At 38.3% G+C, this 14188-nt stretch overlaps 1 protein-coding gene across 2 annotated transcripts in view; it reads left to right on the forward strand.

The window, feature by feature from the left end:
* The window catches only part of LOC114144895 (plexin-A1-like), a 286607-nt gene that overhangs the window by 136026 nt on the left and 136393 nt on the right, over positions 1-14188 (forward strand). For both annotated transcript variants that reach the window (XM_028018126.1, XM_028018134.1), the window contains exon 4: positions 3195-3326. In XM_028018126.1, coding sequence (XP_027873927.1) covers positions 3195-3326 — 132 coding nt within the window. The remainder of the gene's footprint in view (positions 1-3194; positions 3327-14188) is intronic.

Here is a 14188-nt window from a genome sequence, read left to right on the forward strand (position 1 = left end):
ACACTCATCGGAGCAGCACCGCTGAGCGAAACCGAAATACGTCTGATTGTCCCGCTTCAAAGAGGTAAACTAATCAGTAAAAAGGCAGTGTTTTAATGACTCATAAGCTTTCAGTGACTTCAAAGCAGTAAGCTTTATGCTTCCTTTTTCCTGGGCTAATAATCATCATGGGAGCAGTTACAAAAGCATATTTAATAAGCACTTTTAAAGCAGGTAGTCAGTGTTTTTTATAGCAGAGTTGCTTTCATCTTTCAGGCTGGTTAATACATTTCAGAAGGTGAAACTTACATTTTAAAAAAAAGTTCCACATGACCCAGTGTTATCCTCCCTTTGTGCTTTATGGGCTTGAATTCAGTTTGCAGAGACCACACAAAGAACTTGTGGAATTCATTAAGCTTCTTCCGTTGTCATTTCAGCTCCTTTTAAGCAGATGGCATTTCAATACTGGAATGTGAAAGTGAACTTAATTAAGTCTCAACATAATAATTATGCATTTACCAATTGGGATAATAAAGGTGTACCAAGGTTCTAAAAGGTTAAGTTTCACAACCACCAAAGTTTTCCCTCAGTCCTTCATAAAACCACAGAAAAGGCCCACGAGTTTTCTACAACAGACGAGCTAAGTGTGTAAAACACAGATAGTTTGGGGTGAAAACTAAAATAACTTATGATTAGTTATCTTGTTTGTGATTTGTTCTAAGTTGAAACAAATATGTTATATTGTTTTTCTACTAATATGTCCAGCTGATTTTGAAAAACTTACACTCTCTGTTTAGAAAGCTTTCACAAATCACAAACAGTATGAATTATTCTATACTAGTATAGAATAATTCAGTCAGATTTGACCAGTTCATATATTGTTTGTCAAACTATTGCAGCATTAAAACCTCCACTCATATTTTCCTTTTTTTTCTTTTGCATGTTAACAGTAAATGTTTCAGAAATCTCAAATTATGTTTAAAAAAAATCTATACATGATAAAGTGAAGTCCAGTCGTATTAAAAACTGAAACCTGCTGGCTTAGTGAAAAAATTTAGCTATGAGCAGATGCTCTGTTGGATTTTTTCAAGATGCCTCCATTTTAAACAATAAGTTATTGGTGAAACCTTTGTCATGGCTTTTATAACCAACAACACTCAAGAACTACTTGAGCAAACTAGTAGCATCAATCAGCATAATGACAGATGAAGTCTCAGAATGACAGCAACTGGATATTTAGTATGAAAACCTTGACTCACTATCACCAGGTTTCATGACATATAATTGTTTTACTCCCCGTTTGATTTTTTTTGATTCTTTTTAATATCTTATAGCTGTCTATAGGGCCCTGTTGAAGACAAATGTCTGTTTTCTTCTGTTTGACAAATAGTTTTTCTTTTCTATTGTTGTGCTACAATGGTGTTTTATTCAAGTGCATCATACCAATTTCATACCAGCACATGCCCAAAGCAATGCAGCACAAGCCTCTTCATGATGTGATTACAAATTGCAATATTTCAGTTCAGGTGTTCCAAAGGGAGCAAGTACAAAACTGAGACTTCCTGAAGTTGTCTGGTGAAGCTGCCAGCTCTATAAGATGCTTCCAGAGTGCAGAGGTCGGAGAAGGAGAGCAGGAACCTGCAGGCTAAAAGACAAGATGAAAATTCACAGTCACCTGCCTCGTACTACAGTCCCTTCTGTGCTAGCTGACCTGAATCCCCCTCCAAATGCCCTCTGCCCCGAGCTGTGGGGCAGAGCACGCTCTCTGTTTCCCCCTCTCTCTCCCTCATTCCATCACAGTCCGTCACTCATCATAAATGATACAGCAGCCCTCGGCATGTAGCAGTCTGAGAACAGCCACACAGTGTGTGTTTTTTCTCTTCTCTTTTCTCTATATGTGTGTTATTTCTGACAGTGAGGGAGAGAGAGAGAAAAATCATCAGAGCCATAAAGACAAAAGGCACAAAAGGTCACACTCACTTTACGTCAATAAAACTTTTCAGTGTGTTTGTGTGTCTTTATGTGGAAACAAGATGGAGGCGGGTGGGGTGGTCACTAAAACAAATGACCTTTGGTTAGTAACAACTCCAATTCATTGACTTTTTATACGCGTGGGCTCACGCACAGACAGCAAGAAATGTACAAACCTGAATGTCTGGAATTACAGATTACAAAAGACGTATTGGATTCTGTAGTTGGTTTGCATTTATTCTAGAAATGCCACTCATTGGATGCACCTTCACTGCCCTTTATTCATGCCCTTCATATGGACTTTGTGGAAGCTTACATTCATGTCGTGTTGTGAATAATATCCTATATGATAATATGACCAATATGACGCATATTTTCCTAATATCATGATTAGAGTTGTGAAAGTTCTTGTGTCTTGAAAATTGCTTCTCTTAAGAAAGAAGACCCATAATGAAAGCCTGATGACTAATGAACTACCTGTTTAGAGGAAGATCAAAGGAACTTGTCTTGTTTCTCACCCAAGCTAACCAAACCCAGAGCTGAAGCCTGAAAAAAGGGGTATAACGGAGAGGAAAACGTAGAAGGCTGCTCACAAGTGATGGATGAGCAGATGGAGGCTGAGAAATAAGGAACAGAAACGTCCAAGGGAAACCAGGGGAAGATCTACTCAGTGCTTTTGGAACAGTGTGCCCTCATAACTCTGAGGTATTGTCAGTGGATTCAGCGTTGGCAAACACCTTCCAAAAATACATCATTTAGTTCTGTAGAGGTGCTGCACTCAGTTAATCAACCTAAAAGACTGGCTTACTGGAAACTCAGAAATTTACTGGGTTGTATAAAAATGCTGAAATATTTTGTGTTACTTTTGTGACTTTTACATGTTGAAAAGTAAAAGTAGTTACTTCAGAAGAATGAAAAATGTTGTACAATTTGTTGTCTGATCACCAGCTAGAGGGTGGCGCAGTTGGCAATAATATTGCCTTGTATCATAGAGTGACTGAATATGTTTTTGATCTCCAAAGTTGTGAATCAAGTCAATAACAAAATGTTGAAACGAGAAATTATTCAGTAGAAAAACAATCAAGAAGTTACTGCCTTCATTAATCTGTATTTATGTAGAAAAAAAAAGACAAACTGGAAGCAGTTTCTTTGGCATAAATCAATGAGACAATCCAATGAAGCTAAGCGTCATTAAACCTTGTTCCAGCCTCATGATTGTTTTGTATTCCCCTCTTCTTTTCCAGATCCTGGTGAACTCCATTTCCCAGCCTGCCTTGTTGTATGAGAATGTGATGGTGAGCGATGGGAACCCCATCCTGAGAGATCTGCTCTTCAGTCCAGATCATCAGTTTTTGTACGCTCTCACTGATAAACAGGTAGGAGAGGCATATAGATCAGCACTCCAATGATCTACAGTGCAGCCAAGCAATGTTAGTCTATTATGCAGTCTATTGTTGCCAATGACAGCCCAGACTAAATAATGACTGAATATCAATGATCATCGATCTGTGTGGCAGTAACAGGGAATGGGTACAGATTCCCATCCATACAAATGTGTGTGCATGTGTCTTTCTGGCTTACATAAAGGTGTAAACACAATCTCTTTATCAAGAGCATGCTGCTTTACAGGCTTTTACAGCTACTGTGTTGAGTATGTAGATACGCAACTTCTTTTGCATATGTACAGCAGATTATAGGTGAGGCAGAATGAGAAAATGAAGATGGTGGAAGATTAAAAATATTCACTTGGGAAGCGAGCAATCGAGCTAATTACCTCCATACAGAGGCACATGCACCTTGTGGGTACTTAGAAAAACACACAGGCACATGTTACTCTTGTTATATTTTGAAAACTTTAATAATAGATCACATTTGTAGCTATTCTTCTTAACATTAAACATGTTAACATGTCAAATGGTTATAAGTTGAAAGTAATTATAACCCAAGTGCAAAAATTCCTTGCAATATCAAAGATATTGAGTAAATTTGTGTTATTTAATCTTTTGTTTAGACATAAAATGAATTGAAAATTTGGGCCGATATCGATAACCAATATTAATACTGCTGCTATGACCAGTAACTGATATTTACCATTATTACATGTATTATTTGTATTTTACTACCCTTTTGGTGAAAAACTTAAAAAAAAAAAAAAAAAGTTTTTCACCCTTAAATTTTCCCCTTGTAGTTGCCATGACGAGTAGATATTTACAAGTTAAGACTTTGTACTTGGCAGATGACTCTTAAGGAGCACCTTTCCGTTCAGAAATGACTTAATTTTATAAATGCAGTTTGTTTCATTAGGCCTCATTTTTCTCCATATCTGTCTGTATTTCCAACTCAACTTTGTGATAACCTTTCTGGTAAAATATAAGTGTTACATTTGAGTTTACTTTGATTAGCCCTCTTTACTATTCCAATTCTTTCAGATATTGCTAAGATTCAAAGAAGCTAAAATGCAGGGAGTACAAAATACTTGGAACTTTTCAGTGTGGTGCAGCCTGAAAAGGCACCAACACCATCTATGTTCAATTTGATCTGAGATTAAAACAACTAACTAGACCTATAGGTGCTCTAGAAAAGTAGAATTTAAGGCAGAATGACTGCAGGATGCAGAATGAATCATGTTGTCATGTCATATTGCATCAAGTCACATTTGCACTAATTATTAAAGAGGGTCAGCCTAGGGCCACACTCCTATGCAGAAAAGCAACTACAGACAAACACACAATATGGAAGAAAGTACACATTCTTCCATATTCCTTCACTTACAAAAAAATAACTGGTTCATATGACAGGTATTAAAATATGCTTTAAAGCATATCATAGTTTTTAATATTATTATTATAACTTTGATGTGGCTTTACCTATGAAGTTCAGTAAAATAACTCACAGTTGATCAAGTTTACATGGGTTTCTGTATCCAGCGTAACTAACTCTACAGTGACATTCCAGTCACTGCATTAGCCAGATATTTTATCCTGACAGGAAGTGTCTGTAGGACATTCTTGTGTCTCCATATCTCCTGTCACACTATTTTCTGTTTTTTTGAAAAGCCTGTTGTGTGGGTCTAAACTCGAGGAAGTGAAGGGGATTTTGTGAAACCATCCTTTCAGGTTTTTGAAGTACATGTGTCACGTTAAATGTTTTCCTGTTTTGACTAGTTGATCTGTATCTGGTTTAAAGGCGCAAATTGTCCTGCTGTGTCAGGATCGGTATGTTATCTTTGGTCTATCTCCTTTTAATGTTTCACATTCACATTCAAAGATGAAGACTACATGTAGGAATTAATTGTTAATATGGGCATATACTGTAGATTGTTAGCTGAATTATTCATAAAGTTGGTCAAGTCATCAGTTTCACTTTCAGTTTTAAGCAACCTGCATACTGAAGTTAGTGAATCTTTATCAGTGCAGAGATGAAGTAACTGGGTGTGAGTTTTAACATTTTATTAGCAGTTCTTTAAAGATTATGAGCAGTCTGGCTAATCCAGCAATTAAATTGTGCATGCTACAATATCGAATAAGTAGTAAGACAATGCTGGAGCATGAGTTTTCTATTGCATCTTGTGTTCCTACACAACTGAAGTGAAAGTGGTTCTATGGGGTATAAACATCAGTCTGACTTAGCAGATACAGCTGTAGTCTTTTTGGTTCTCCTGAAAATGTTTTTGTGTGGACTGGTTTGGTTAATGCCAACACGTTTACTCAGATTTAATGTAACTCAATTGTAACATATTTCAGGAGGGACCTGAATCTGGACTCAGGTATAGCCCAGATCGAAAGCTACTGTGATTGGAGCCATGATCTGTCCGCTTATATAATTAATCATTTCTATCATAAGTATTAGATCTATTACTTAATACTCCTTAGTCTCAGGGATTTCTCATTTCCAATACTGACTTCATTGGTATAATATGCTTAAAATCCTGCTGCTCTGGAATCTGTGTTATCTTCAGATGCCTTCAGAGAGTTTGCTAGTGTATTCAGCCCTTTGAGTCTTCTCTACGACTCCCTTATCTCCAAACGCTTAATGACCTCGATGTGATAACCTTAAATGAGACTTCCACAGTATGTAGACAGTGTTGTGTAATTTACCAGCGATTAGGCTTAATTGACTTTCATGTGTCTCAATGAGAACAGAGTGGAGGTGGAGTGTAATTGATACAAATGGAGGCCATCACTGTTGATGTGATGTGGAAAAATTAAACTACCATCGTGGAGTCAAAGAATCTGAAGAATTAAAGTCGGATAGAAACTCCTCAGCACTCAGTATGGAAAAGTATGAAATTTAATTAATGTATTTGTCTAAAAGTTGCATCTATCCATACATCCGAGTAAATGAGCATCTTATTCTGACAAAGCATGTTTTTGACAAGAAAGTCATACAGTAACTAAGACACATAGTGACATATGCTTTATGTTTTACATTTAATGTTATTAATCTGTAGAGATTATTTCAATTGGTCTAGCAGCTGGTTGAGTCAGAGCCGTGCAGCTTATTGCCATGATAGAAGAAATCCACGCTGTAAGCATTGTCAGATTTTCCTTTTCATAACTGTCCCTTTCCTTTTAATCTACATTAAAGATGACTGCTTTTGCCACCGGAAAGTTGTTTTCAATTATTAAAGCCAGTGTTTTATATTTGATGAGCAGTGATATGTCCCCTACATGCCTGCTCATGTTAGTTCAGTTCAAGGATGGAGGTCTGCTGCTGAGAGAGAGGCCTCCTAGTTTCCTAATCAACATGAATTTACATTTTTATCAATGCAGAACATGCATGTTAATAATACCTCATCTTAAAATAACAACAAACATGGGGCAAGTTTTGATCAAATTTTAGCCAGCATTATGATCAAGGAGATGTGAGTTCAAAGCTTTCTTTTAGATCTATAATTTGCCCAGTTGTATGGTTAAAGTATCAATATAAGTTCTGAAAAAAATTTAATGACATGAAATGAGATTAAGGTGCATTTATACTGTGACATCACCCATAATAACTTTCTAACTTTTTAGTGAGAGTGATTTCAGAAAATCCCAAATTGTGTTTTAGAAAATTGGTAATTGGTGTTTAAATGGTTTGTTCAGTTGGTTTAAATTTAAACCAAATGGTTTAAATTTGTTCAAAGTATTTTAGCTTTTAAACTAGAGATGGTGCCCACATTGATTATTTACATATATAGTTTCAGACTAGTAGTAAGTGATGAAGAATATGCTAACTTCCGCATTGTTAGCTGCTAACAATGCTAACTTTACCGTTATTACCTGAGTTTGTTCTGTTTGTACCATTGTATTATCCATTCTTTTTAACTAAATGTTATTAGCTAGCTCAATGACAATTCTTTATTGGTCAACTTTAGGCACAATACTCAAGTTTTCTTTTTCTTTTTTACTTCAAAATAAGAGTCTCAAACATAAATGCAGTCTATCGAGCTTACATATACATAACCTTATAGTATTAGCATGCGCTTACTTCACTCGATTAAGTTATACTGGCATTTTGTAAGCCTGACTACTTTGATGACAAATACTCTGGTGTTTATAATATGTGACCACTTATACAAGCTTCTACTACTTTCTCACCCTAGTTACTGTTACTTTTATGCTGTCAAGAGTTGCATAAACATTTCTAAATTAGCTCATCAGCTGATTCTCTGTCAGCCAACATTTCCCTTGCACTTGTTACTTTTGCTTTGAGCTGTACATTTTCTATGCTGTTTTGTCTCTCTGTTCATCAGAATCGCACTAACCAAGAGATGAGATGAGCTTTTTGAGGAGCAGATAATAACCTTTTACTTTCAGGTTGTTAGTGTTGACTACATTCACAGTCTGGTCTCAGAGACTGAGGTAGAAGAAGAGTACAGATGGAGAGTGCTAGTGTGTGAGAGCTGAGAAGGTGGGAAAAAATAATTGGTTTCTGCGACATGCTCTGCTATTTTCTTTAACTCTTCCTGCCTAATATTTGCAAAATGGGATCTACGCATGTGTTTGTTTCAGATTGGAGAGAGTTTATAGAGACTTTAGATGTCATTTCCCTTCAGTAGCCAGATTCTCATGATGTGAACTGGAGGTAATAAAGACCAAAGTTAATGGTGGCCTGTATATGGGCCAAGACATGTACCTGGATTATAGACTTTGGGTAATTTTTTTTATTGAGGCTTTCATTTGTATCATTTCATCACAGACTTTGGCTTAAATTTACTGTACTGTTAAGATTACAAAATGTGTTACTTGACTGTTTTTTCAACAGGCAGGCTAAAGCTTCTAGCTTGTTGCAGGTTTTAAAATAGTTCCTTAAAAAAAGTTTGATATGTAACATTTCTCAACTACTCAAAAATATGACTGCCCTCTTTTGTCTTTTCATACTAAATCATAATTTAGCTATAATACTGACATACTCCACGATGACAGTCACAGTGAAATGGTCTTGCCCCGTCCTGTTAAGGTGTACCAGATCTCTCACTCAATGGTTGCTTGAGATATTCACCAAGTAACTTTGCATAACTTTGAAATAAGTTTATCAGATGAATTTATGAGCCATGATATAAGAGGCATATTTGACATTCATAAAAGATATTAAAACAATCTCAATAAAGAAGCATTTGGTCTTTTCACATCATGCCGGTTGACGTTCTCCTCATATGCAGAAACAATCAGAGGTGTCTTGTTTGTCGGGTCCTTCTTCTTCCCGCCGTCGTCATTCCTCCATTTTTCTTTTCTTGACGTTGAATAATAGAAATGCCAAGTGATGAGAGTTCCAACATCAAGAACCCAATTCCCCAGCTTGACAGAGCAATTTACCTTTTCCCATATTCACTTGGCCATAATTAAATGTGGTGCATTGAACTCCAGCACACAGACCACATATCAAAACGGGGAGTGTGGACTCACATCTGAGCTTGCACGGACAGGAGTAGGAAAACATAAAACTGATTCAGTGCAAGACGAGGGTTTTCGATTAGTGCTCCATAGATTTATTCACGGCCTTCGTTGTGTGTGTGGAGGGGTGTGTATGCATGTGTTGTACGTAAAGTCCTGCTCTGGCACATTTTCTCACTGTTTTTTTCTTTTTTTTTACTACGTATCTCAGTCTGCCGCCATCTTTTTATCTCTGTGTCTCCCCAATGATATCTCATTATTTTCTGTGTTCATAAAAGTGAACAATGGCACTAAATCACTTTTATCATTGCTGATTCTTTTACAGTTTCATGTTCAAATTGTTCCAGTCTAATAAAAAAAAGAGATTTCTCATCCTGTCATGGCTCTCGGCTGCTGACGTCACGGAGTGGGAAATATTTCTGTTATCCTGCATGTCCCTGTGGATGACATCATCTAATTGCCTTAAAGCAAGTGACTAAGTGGATTACAGCTCATAATCTATTGATTTCTACTGCACCTTTGTACCAGATGTCATCTTTATCATGTTATTACAAGTCTTACTTCTAACACGCAGCTTTTAGACAATCTTTTTTTCTTATTGGTTCCCCAGATAATGAGCTTCTTCTCTCGCATTACAGACTAAAAGAGCCCTAGGTCTTTTGCCATTTTTGAATCCAAATCATATACAGAAGGTCATGTCTCAGATCTCATTGTCTTGTAGAGGTTATGAGTGCAGAGTTGCACTTCTGAACTCAGAGAGCAAGGTCAAGCATTTCTACTTGTAAAACAGCCTTTGTAAGGTGACCCGCCAGCAGCAAACAGCCTCGTTTGGTGTGAGGGGTGGCGGCTCGGGAAAACTGGCATAATGGTCCGATGATGTACCTTCACGTATTGATTTAGCTACTGTACAGAAATGTACTGTACTGCACGGTGGAGAAACCCTACCCCTGGCACCACATCAGAGAGGGTTCATATTAAATTCAGTCAGCATTTACTGTACTTGGAGGTCAGCGAGAAGAGACCGCCACGCACTGCCTTTAAAGCAGTTTCTTTGGTGTTTGTCCAACTATGAAGTTCCTAAAAAAAAATGTTGGTGACTGGGGAGGATAATGAGGAGAGGATCGAAGAAATACTTCTGTCAGCAAGTTTCCGAGTTCCATTTGAAAAGCAAAGCATCTTAGGATTTACGTTTGGGGCAAGTTGGTATTTGTTGCCTAACGACACTCGAGCCTTTCTAAATCTTGAGAGGTATTCTTCCATTCCACTGTCATCTCACCTGGTCTTTTAGAATCGTCGTCTTTAAGATTCAGACAAGAGTCAGCTGCGTAACGTGACTGGATTTATTTTCCCAGTGCTTTAACTATTTATAGCAGGTCAAACCATGAGCTTCACATCAACTCCCACAAGGAACTTAGGGATATAAAGGCATAAGAGCCAAAGAGATGCTTCCACTGAGGGTGATTAGAGAATTTCCGTCTCACTTTAAGATTGCTCCTCGGCTGTTGAAAGCCAAGTGAGAACGTGACAGCTTCTCAGCAACCTCTATTAGGAGTGGCCTCACGTAAATTCATAGTAAGATAATAGAAATTAACATTCCAGAACTGCTCATCGGTTCCCGTTTCTTTACTTTGGCTATGCTATTTTTTTTAAATGTTTTATTGACTCTAGTGGCCTTTATTTGTTAGTGAATTGACAGGAAAGTGGGTTTTGAAAGAAGGGGAAAACCGCAGCAAAGGTCGCCAGGCCGGGAATCGAACCTGCGACAGCTGCATCAAGGACTAATGCCTCCATTTGTGGGTTGTACTTAACCCCTGTGCCACCACAGCTCCCCAGGCTGTGCTATTTTAATGTAAGCGGAATTTAGCCCAGCTTTATTTGAAGGGAACTGATTCAGTGATCTGTCCAGAGTCTGAAAAATCCAAACCAAATTAACTGGACACTAGAAACATTCATGTATCATCAAACTAAACACTCAAAAGCTTCGATCTATTTTATCAATCTGAGGTTTAGTCTACATAAATTTCAGCTTGCATACTTTTTTTTGTGAAGCAGGGCTACTTCTACATAGATTTGTTGACTAGAAATTTTAAGTATAAAGAGGGAATATGTTTATTCCTTTTTCAGATGTTTCTTCAGTTGCCTTTCATCTCCCCCAGTCTGCTTCCTCCAGGATTGTGTCTGTTGATGGTTTCATGTGATCTATGGCCTCATTTGGAGTGTTTCAAGACAGCATAGGCCATAGAAAAAGTACAGAGAGGACAAACATGTCTTTCTTTTTTGGAAGTGAAAAGTGAGTTTTAAGTTGATAAATCAGTTAGTGCCCATAATTATCTGCTGACATACAGTATCTACCAGAGAATCCCATGTCTCTTGTTTCTGCATGTGTCTATGTGTGTGTGTGTAACCTCAGTTTGCAATTGGTCGCTTCATTTTTTTCTTAGTTGCTAAAACCACCTTATGGTCAAGTACGTCAACCCAGTGTGTTACCGCAAATTGCACATCTGCTCTGTGTTGCTTCTAACGTGGTTGCATCTGAACTAAACTTGCTGGCGGAATAAGCCATCCATCAGCGTATTGTGTTGTGATAGCACCTTATATTCGCCACCATATTATACAGATGGGACAATTACACCCATGCTCACAGCCGTGCTGGAAAAGGGGGCCCCATATGTGGATGAAACATCAGTCGCAATTACATTTGTGTGTCTTTCTCATCTATCCTTCTCTGCCTCTCGTCCTCCTCCTTCCTCCCACCCTCCTGCTCTCATCTGCCACTAGGCAAATTAAGAACCTCTCTATCGTGACCCAAATGAGAGAGGCTCATTTGTAGCTGTTATTTATTTGTAATAAACTCCCCTCATCAGCTCCTCTGCTCTCTTTCTCTCGTTTTCCTCCGCTGTGAAAATGTGGTAAAAAAAAAAAAAAAAATAGAAGAAATAAATCGGAATTGCATTGGAGGGCTATTTTCATCCACAAACACTGTCCATTATCACCTGAAAGCCAAAATGAATGGTTAAATGGACACCCCCCTTTGGCCCCCTCTCTGGTTTCATGATCTCATTCTTCCTCTGCCTTCTGCTGTAATTTCCCTGTCCTTTTCCCATCCACCTCCCTCCCCTGTCTATAGATGGATGCCCCCCCCTGCCCTTCCACCACCATAAATGGGCCAGGAATGAAAATGCCATATTTAATATAAATAGGTGCTGCTCACTTACTTACAGTTCCCTCACAAACACAGTCACCGTGCCACCTTGAGTGAAACAAAGAGTCTTTGGCCGAGCATCTCCCACTTACCCTCCCCATTATCCGTTTTCTAAAACTCAATAATTGAACTTTTCCATTGGAATACATCATCCAGCCTGCTATCACAAAGCTCCACTGAATAAACTTCTCTCTCTGGCTATTGTGCTTGAGAGCAGCAAGCTTTTTTTTTTGTTCTCCCTACTGTCTTCCCTCTCGCCCTCTTTATCAGATGGGCTGTATTACTAGCATGGTATTTGTACAGCCACAAATAATGACTGCAATTTGCTGCCATTTGGTGTCCTGTAAGAGGCTCGTGCCTACTGATGGCTGCATTATAATGGTCTTCAGACATCGGTTACTATTACCATGCAATGAATCCTCTATAAGGCATTGTGTTCACCTGTACATTAGCGTGACCCAGAGAACCTGAGGATCCAGGAACTGAGGGTAAAATGGAGGGAATGTGGCAAGTATTGTGTGAGAGCTCTCCTATGTTTTGACTTTCAAAAACATAATGGGTCGAATAATTTAGAACAGTAGCTCCTCGGTGGAGTAGTGGAGTATGTTTGTCCAATCACTCAGGTCCGTTTTTGCTAGTGAGTCATTTGCTTTTTTGAAGGGGCAGTATTATGTAAAATCACATTTTTTTGAGCTTTACATCATGTTATAATGTTCATCAAAAACATACCTGGAGTGTTGATTTGATTCTTTCATGCCTGTTTGAGAAATTCTTTAATTTCCATGGCAACCAGCTGTGCAAAACGCCTGGGTGGACCAAGCGCTGACTTCTGCTTCCACGTTTCCAAGCTTCCTCCTCAGAGAGCAGCCCTTCACACGACTCCGCCACTCGGCTCCTTCAGACTAGCTGGCAGCAATTAGCAAACACCTGGTGGAACTGCACAGCAGCTGAGCTCATTATAGGAGCTACTTCTCATTTGAAAAAATCACTAAACGATTAATTTCCTAAAGGCGAGTGTGAGAAAAAGCAGGAGTTTTTAAAGATTATGCAATCTTTAAAATGCAATCAGATTATGTATTATGCAATTTCAAGGCTATAAACATTGAAGTCAAATTTCTTTCAAGTCATATACAGCATTTTTATAAAAACTGAACACAACATAGTGACTTGATTGTGCTATAAAATGGCACTATGTGCCTGGAAAACATATAATACTACCCCTATAAGAATGCCTAATCTGAAAAAGGAAGGACTCTTGTCTTTTTCTGAGGTTTTTGTGTCGTTTCCTTCAGTAGTTCTTGGTTTTTGGCAAAGGGGTGAACAGATTTTTCAATTAGTTTGGTTAGTCTGCCTGAAAGCGAACTGCACCAGCTCCTCAACTATCAGAGTCTACTGGACTATCAGGAATCAGGAATGAAAAACCCTTCAGTACAGTACCAAGAAACATTACTTACTACTTATGGTAATGGGAAGCAGAAATGTGAATTGAAGTTCAAACAAAACACATTGATTCATACTAATTTTCTACCTCTAGCTAGTTGGCATTAGCATTGCAATTAGCACTGATACAATCTTGGATAATACACACACATATGTATGTTTGCCATATATAGACATAGCATTTGCAATGTGTTTGGTCAGCTATACAATGATTGTGTAAAAACATGTGATGAAAACTGAATGATTTATTCTTTGAAGTTTGGCAGGTTGAATAAAATAGTTTGTTGTGGTAGTTTCCCCATGAAGGTTGCTACATCCGCCTGCAGCTGCTATTAGAATGCAGACTGACTCCAACTAATCTCATGTGCCTTCTTCTTCTGCTGTGTTATTGATTTCATACTTCACCTAAATGAAACAGCCAGACGCATGTGTGCACACGCGCACGGCGCCTTGTCTGTGTGTGAAGGTGCGCTCGGTGGTCAGTGATGTATTTAAGAATTTAACAGATGCCCCAGAAAACTTGTCTGAAAGTCTGTTTTGGGGGCCAAGGAGTAGCCTTCCTGCTGGCATTGGGTCCTGTGTGTGAGTTTGCCTGAGGCAGCGCTCTGTCTGCCAATCCACCTGTCACTGGCTAATCGCATCCAGCAAATTGAGATTTACCATATGGATACTGATTCACTTGATGTTTTGAATTGTCAACTGGGTGCATTAAACCTTT

The sequence above is a fragment of the Xiphophorus couchianus genome, chromosome 1 (genome assembly GCF_001444195.1).
Source record: "Xiphophorus couchianus chromosome 1, X_couchianus-1.0, whole genome shotgun sequence".
Classification (NCBI taxonomy): domain Eukaryota; kingdom Metazoa; phylum Chordata; class Actinopteri; order Cyprinodontiformes; family Poeciliidae; genus Xiphophorus; species Xiphophorus couchianus.